We start from the raw sequence: 7,978 nt of genomic DNA on the forward strand, positions 1-7,978 counted from the left end.
TGTTCTAATTTGCAGTATATTTCCAGCCACTCAGGCAATGTTTTTAAGGTGCACTGTCTTTACCTAGGTTTTTGTTTTTTTTACCAGCGGAAATGTTTTACCGTAAAAACTACCAAAATTATTTTTACCTTATTATCAGTCAATATTTAAATGGCATGCTTATTTTCCAACAAATACTTTTTCAAAACATTCTTAAGGCTGAACAAATTGTCTTAAGGATGTTCGTTTCTAAAAGTGACATTTTTACAGTCTTTGTAGACTACAATGTCTGGAAATTACTGAAAACAAATCACATTCCCACAATGGTTCAGGCTTTCTTGGGAGGGTTTATCTAAGAATTCATCACTTAGACACATGATATTATTAAAAGATTCAGAGAATTCTCTGCACGAGTCAAAGCCACTACTAGCAAAATCTCCAGTTTTAATCGACTGAGGAAAAGTTAAAAACTCTCCTGTCGTAAAATCTGTGATTTTCAAATCCTTTTTGGAAACCTCGGGCACCACCTTGTCAAAACAGAGACCTTCCTTCCTTGTTATCAGCTCACAGTTCAAAAGCCAGCATCAGGGAAGATATCAATGCTTATTAATGTGGATGCATTAACATTAAGGAGACTGGCAGACCACATATTTTAAAGCAGGGCTCTCTAGTAAAGGAGTGTAAGTCCTTTCAGTAGCTGTGGGGCCTGGGCAGCAGAAATCCTGGCTCAAACAGGAATGAGATATTACAGGCTCACTCCTTCCATTGCTAAAGGTAATTAGCGTGCAAAGCTGAAGAGCTATGATGACATAAAAAGAAAAACAAACACAAGGCAATCACAGATAAGACTGTCACTTATTAACCAGGCAGGTAGGACACGAACTGTTAATGTGGATAAATACACGGAGATAATAAATCGGACAAAGTTCTTGATCACGCAGTAAATAATTAACACGGGTTATTCGTGCCAGCAGAGAGCACGTTTTTCATATTTGAAAATGTACATTTACCTGTTATCTCATGCTATAAATGTCAATTTAATAAACTTTCTATGAAGTCCCTCACACATCCTCCTCTCCTCCTGGGCAATAGATGGCAATGTAAGACCAGGGGTCCCCTTTACCCACTACAGGACAGTAGAGGAGAGGAGGAGTAAAAGGCAGGGCAAAAACATGTCACAGAGCTTTTAAGGACAGCCTGGCACCGACATTTCAGCACACACAGGCTGAGCACACACACGGCATGAAAAATGGCAGTTTTAATTGGCAGTTACAGCACAACTTTACTCGGAGTTAGCATCTTTGTTGCTTTTCTGACCTACTTAACCTACAAGCTGCTGAGCGATTACCTGCACAAATGGTTTGAGATGAAGCCGATCCCTGAGCTGGGAACCACTTACCCCTTCATTGGGAATGCTCTGCTGTTCAAAAACAATGCGGGCGGTAAGCAAGCAAGCAACGTGTTCATTTAAAGTACTCAAAGTGATGAAGCACATTGAGTTTCTCGTGATTTTTGTACCCAACATCTTTATTTTTCTCTTTAAGACTTCTTTCGTCAAATTCAGGATTTTACCTGGGAGTTCCGAGATAAGCCGCTGTTTAAACTCTGGGTCGGGCCGGTCCCCTTTGTGGTTCTGTATCACGCTGAGACGGTTGAGGTAAGCGGACTGACACCTATCCAAAATACAGAGTGGATGCAGCACGTCTTATACTGTAAATATGCCTGTGATGAGTAAGCCTATGGACAATTTCCATCCCCGTTCAGCGAAGCAGGTAAACAAACCACACATGTCACTGAAGTGGAAGCTGCACTGTCGTTACAGATGGATTGGATGAGATCCCGTTGAAGTCTTTGAGATCAGCTAAGCAGTCTGTGATGACATCTTAGGATGTCTTTGCACTTTTATACAGTGCAGGATACAGAATTCCTGCCACCCACCACTCAAACATTAAGCTGAAGCCAGTTACTCCTCTTAGCACAAATTCCTCATGTTCCTTAAAGAAGTTACAATATGTCCCACCTAAACTGTATGTGTAACTTGTTTTCATCATACATCTAGATAAGATAATGGACTAAGGTGGATGCTTGCAGGGTCAGTCTGAGTGAATCATTTCTTTCCCCCTGTGACGACAGGGACTGTTGGAACATAGCATGCTCGATTGTGCACTGAAGATTTCTTTAAGTAAACAACTTTTTGCCTCAAATATTACTCATGACATGTTTCTGTCTACTTTTTCTTTAAGCCGGTTCTGGCTAACAGCATTCACATGGAGAAAGCTTTTGCATACAAGTTTCTGCATCCTTGGCTGGGAACTGGTCTGCTTACTAGGTATAACTGTGGCATAGCAAACATCCCATCTGTCCATCAGGAAAGATCAAAAGATTTAGATCGTTCATATATCAAAACTTGAGCTAAGACTATGCACAAAACAAAAAGAAGCTCCTATCTACAGCATTATTATTGCAAATGAAATAATATAAAGTGCATAACGCCTTCTTATCTTTGATCAGCACTGGGACCAAGTGGCGTCAGCGGAGGAAGATGCTGACGCCCACCTTTCACTTCTCCATCCTGGAGGACTTCTTGGAAGTGATGAACGAGCAGGCTGAGATTCTGGTGGAGAAGTTGGAAAACCACGCAGGGAAGGGTCCATTCAACTGCTTCAGTCTCATCACCCTCTGTGCTCTCGACATTATCTGCGGTAAGCAGAATGTGCAAATCTGGGACAACTTAAAGGAAAACCCTGCGTTAAGGTGATACGCATCCAGAACAGAGCAGATTCAGCATGGCATGGTTTCTCCTTCCAAAACATATTCTCTCATTAGAATTGGTAATGGTAGGGATTAGCAGTGAGACCATTCATCCACTCATGCAGTCTAATTGGGTTGAAATGATGAGTGGGTCTCGGTCGCATTTTTTGAGCCCTCATGCATTATGTCATTCTGGAAGAGACGAGTCCAGTCGTCAAATGATGACGGTGATCTCCCAGAACAACTCTAGATTCATTTTTCTCTATAAGGTGGAAGGCGAATCCAATCCAGTGAAATATCTGCAACGACATAACGGAGACACCAGATCCCTTTACTGTAGGGGTTGAACTGTAAAGGTTTTTCCTTTAAGTTGTCAACCCTTTGAGTTGGATAAACCTTTGACCCTTTTTGTGCTTAACAAATGCAGGTATACAAAATAAATAATTAGAAAAAGGGCGTTTTATATTTATATACCCTTAATTTCTTGACAGAAACTGCAATGGGAAAGAAAATTTATGCACAGAGTAACTCTGATTCGGAGTATGTTAGGAGCGTGTACAGGTGAGTTACTGCTTTTATCATTCTAATGCAAATTATAGTAGAAGAAAAAGATCTAATCTGCTGTCTTTCTCTTTATTCTCAGAATGAGCGACATTGTCAGTCGCAGACAGCGGTCACCTTGGTTATGGCCTGACTTCATTTACACTTACTTTAGTGAAGGCCGCGACCACGACAAAACACTCAAGGTCCTCCACTCCTTTACCTACAAAGTGAGTAACGGAGCGGGTCGCTTTTCCACGTTGCGCGATCATGCAGAAATCATGAAATTGTTCAGAAGAAGCATCTCTTCTTCTCTTCCCATTTATTTTCAGGTGATCCATGAAAGAGCTGAGAACATGTCCTGCAACGAGTCAGTCAGCGAAAACGACCAAGGCAAGAGGAAACGACGGGCATTTCTGGACATGCTCCTGAGCACCACCTATGAAGACGGCAGCAAGATGAGCCATGAGGACATCCAGGAGGAAGTGGACACCTTTATGTTTCGGGTTGGTGGTTAAGCAATGAAAAGGAATACTTAAGGCTGCTCTTATTAATACATTTATATTACCCAAAAAACTGCACTTTGTGCCAATAAAGGATTTACTTTCTGAGATAATGATGTGAGCCTCTTCTGGGAGAATAATCCACATATCCTGTTTCAATAAAGGGTCTTTAAAAAAGTCTCTAATTAACTCTCTTTATTTGCAGGGCCATGATACTACAGCCGCCGCTATGAATTGGGCTCTCCACCTGCTGGGCTCGCACCCTGAGGTGCACAAGAAAGTTCAACAAGAGCTACAGGAGGTGTTCGGTAATAATAACAGGCTCTACCACTTTAATGGTGTTGTTTTGTTCCTGCCTGAGGGCTTTTTGACTCATCTTTGTTCAAACTCATTTGTTCTTTGTAAGGCACGGGGAGCTTTTTCAGGGATAAGAGCTGTGAACATACCCGCCAGAATACACAGACAAAAAGTGCAGCATAATAACTTTCTTTACCGATGGCCTTGTAACCATAGGCAACCAGGCTAATTTGTCCACAAGTAGAGAAGGATAATTTTGCCATATGGTCATCACTTATATTTCCAATGTAAACCCTATGCTACAGCCACACCTGGGGAAGCAGTGATTGGAGACCGTGGCATGACTTTTGTAGCCATGTGCAGTGAACTTATAACCTTTTTGTCTTTGAAATGGTTGCTTTGAAGACGGGGACCAGGGTCAGTTGCTGTCTTCAGGTTGACTGCGGTGCATTAAGATGGTGATAAAACAGCAATAACATGGAGTCAGTCTGCTATCACTGTGATTGTGATTGAATGGGGGCAAGTTAGCGATAACTTTCAATGTGTTTATGATAGTACAGCAATTTACTGCAGTGAATCACCCAAATGTACATACACAGAAATTAATATTAAACAGAAACTGACATCAACCACTTATATTCAGATTACAGAAAGAACTGCATAGATCTAAAAAAGAATTTAAAAATTCCGATTTAACTACCGACATAGATGCAGCTTTTTATATAGGACTATAACAAGAACGCAAACAACTGGTATCCAGTTGAGTGAAATCACCGATTGCAAAGAGTTGCACCGCAGATGAGTTGCACTGACTGATCCAGATTGATTGCAATGTCCTCGTGATCTGTCTGCATTTATAAATTTGGCCACAAATGTCTGCAAACCTTCACCAGCCCATATGGGCTGATTCGGATCACAGTTATTTGGAGACAGGTCGACTCCCACCATGTGACCTGTGCAATGACTTGGAATCAAAAGTGGTTGTTCTGAGATAGCTGGCCACTGCAAGTACGTGCAATTGGTTGTTAAAAGTGCAAAAAGTTACCAAAATCCTTGTAACCTCACCATATTTGCAAAGAGGTTACTATCCTATTTTTATCCTGTTGTGTCTGAGCTATTAGATTACCTTACCACACCTGGTTATATAATTAATTTGTTATGTTAATGATTGTTGATTTACAGTCACAAGGTTGATAACAATTATTGCTCTATAGAGAGTTACAGATCTTGAGTGCTGTCCTATTTACAGGTGAATTTTAGGATGTACTGTTGCACTTTTACCTACTGAGGCAGGTTAAGTATCACTGTATGTCTAATCTGTGCTGTGGTGCTGTTTAATGTTCAAAGGTACATCTTCCCGGCCCACCAGCACTGAGGACCTGAAGAAGCTCAAGTACCTGGAGTGTGTGATCAAGGAGGCTCTGAGGCTGTTTCCCTCTGTGCCTTTCTTTGCTCGTAGCCTCGGTGAAGACTGCTATATCAGTGAGTTAAAGATTAGATCGTTGGCACCTGAAACAAATGGCTCATTGATCCCAAACACAAGACGGTGCTGATACCTCTTCACAAAAAGGGAAGCCAGTCTTCCTCTGTTGTCGTGGCCACGTAACAGATGCATCTGAGTAATCGGTTTTGCCTGTTTTTGGTGTCATACTTTCTTCGTACTTTTAGACGGTTTCAAGGTTCCTAAAGGCGCAAACGCGATCATAATCACCTACTCTCTTCACCGTGATCCACGGTACTTCCCCGAGCCCGAAGAGTTCAGGCCTGAGCGTTTTCTGCCGGAGAATTCGGTGGGAAGGCCTGCCTATGCATACGTCCCCTTCTCAGCTGGACTCCGCAACTGTATAGGTAAGGACTTTTAAATTTATAGTCTCCATACGCGCTTCGCTGTGTGAGGTTTCCAAATAGGTGCGTCACGTCTTCGTTTGTTTTACTGTCATTTTCTTTAGGCCAGCGTTTCGCACTCATGGAAGAAAAGGTGGTGCTGGCGGCTATTTTGCGGAACTTCACAGTCGAAGCCTGTCAGAAACGCGAAGACCTCCGCCCGGTTGGAGAGCTCATCCTACGACCAGAGAAGGGCATCGTGATCAAATTAGAAAAGAAGACGCCTCAAACGTCATCAAACTAACACCTGATGCAGCATCCTGGGGAATTTTCTCTGCATGGTTTTTATCTAATGACACATAACAATGTGACATTTTTAAAAAATATTTTAGTAATTTTAGGAAATTCCTATTTTCATAATGATAAATATTCATAAATACAGATGACAAAGGAATCCTGAAATGCTGTTTGCTGTGTTGTGTGTAGACACAGCACTGGTCCATCTTTGAGCTGAATGATTCACAGGTCAGTGTGAAGAGGCTTAAAAAATCCTCGAAAGCAAAATATAAAGAAAGAGTTTTCCAAACTATAAGATTTACAGTATAGATTTACACCATATTGTGAGTTACATTAATAAAAATGAACCGACGATTTCAAAACACGCGACTGATTAATTGTGGAAAATGAGATAAACAGCTACTTAACTGGAGTCAGTCACAGATAATTATTTTCTAGGTTACACCCATTTTACGAAAAAATGAAAGCATTCATCTTGATTCCCAGCTGGGATAGGCTCCAGCCGCCCTGCACCCTGAGTTGGATAAGTGTACGAGAATGGACGGATGGATGATTCACATCCACTATGCACTCTGCACGAGTTTATACCCATGTATGACACATTTCTGTTATTTTGTATGTGGCTGTGTAACGTAGATAAACAGTATGGAGGATTAAAAACGGAACTTATGTACATGCACACACATATATGTATATATATTTTGTGGTATCAGCTTGTAATGAAGTCCTGAATCACACTTTAAGATATTAATTACACTTACAGTACAAACAAGATCTGTCTTTTGACTGTGCAGTGTTTCAAGTGCTATAGTAATTTTTAACCTTTAGCCATTGTGTTTTCTGTGGATTGACCCCCCTTTAAAAAAAATAGTTGCTGTCTTTATGTGTAGCTTTCATTTTCTTTACTTACCAAAAACCTACTATTCTTTCTCCAATAAAAAGTGTTGCTTAAACTGTGTTTTTCTGGGATCATTTCAAAGATTTGGACATATGAGAGATGCACATATGAAACGGTCAATTTCCACATCATCCATCAGCTCACAAGCCACATTCGTGCAGCCAAGTCTGTAGCCTCGAGTCAAGCTGAGGCTGTAGACTTCATGGAAACGGCCGACACAGCCACCGTCATGGAAGCGTGGACTGTGGAACTGAGATATTCTGTTTGATCATAGTTCTGCTCGATCACAAGGCTGGCCTGCTCCAAAGTATACCTTTATGTATTGTTCTTGTGGACACTGATGTGACCATAAATGTACAAAATGAAGATCATAGTGAATTCATAACGAGTCCGTAAACCTAATCAGGAAAGTGTTTGCTGTGGTCAAAGAGAAAGTTAGCCTTGGGTCATTTTCTTATAGACTGCTATAAAACTAGGCGATTCCCCCCCCTCCTGTTGGTTACTGGTCAGGTTTAAGGTACTTCTGGGCTAAATCCATCTTTTGTTTAGCGTTGTTGGTTCTGTCATTCCAGCTCTGAGCACACGTCTAAAAACTTGTCCTTAAAACTTTTTCCTAAAACTTCTAAAACTCTCCTCGGTGTACTTTCAGGCTCTCGAGTATCAAGACCAAAACTCACTAAATCAGAATTGAGGTCAAAAAGGCTCCTTTGTAAGAATAGGTAATCACAGCATGATACAGTTACAAATGACCCCATTCATTATGTCATCGAATGATTTAGCAGGTGCGCCTGCAAGGGTCATTGCCTAACACCCAAATGACTTGACTGATGATGAATAGCATCTTCTTTCCCAATGCTATTTTTTGAATTATTGAGCACATCTCTAATCA

The 7,978-nt window shown here is 41.1% G+C and overlaps 1 protein-coding gene across 1 annotated transcript; it reads left to right on the top strand.

Annotated features, from left to right (window-relative positions):
* Window positions 1-1,147: 1,147 nt before the first annotated feature.
* cyp4v2a (cytochrome P450, family 4, subfamily V, member 2a) lies at window positions 1,148-7,144 on the top strand. The gene is made up of 11 exons (XM_085458918.1): window positions 1,148-1,421; window positions 1,524-1,636; window positions 2,223-2,308; window positions 2,491-2,681; window positions 3,222-3,291; window positions 3,374-3,500; window positions 3,603-3,776; window positions 3,979-4,081; window positions 5,418-5,552; window positions 5,739-5,918; window positions 6,020-7,144. Exons 1-11 carry the CDS (start codon window positions 1,229-1,231, stop codon window positions 6,196-6,198), a joined length of 1,551 nt encoding a protein of 516 aa, XP_085315044.1. The 5' UTR covers window positions 1,148-1,228; the 3' UTR covers window positions 6,199-7,144.
* Window positions 7,145-7,978: the final 834 nt, after the last annotated feature.

The sequence above is a fragment of the Copadichromis virginalis genome, linkage group LG6, assembly GCF_057382275.1.
Source record: "Copadichromis virginalis isolate Kocher_CV1m ecotype Utaka linkage group LG6, C_Virginalis_male_GT1.1, whole genome shotgun sequence".
In the NCBI taxonomy this organism is placed as follows: Eukaryota; Metazoa; Chordata; class Actinopteri; order Cichliformes; family Cichlidae; genus Copadichromis; species Copadichromis virginalis.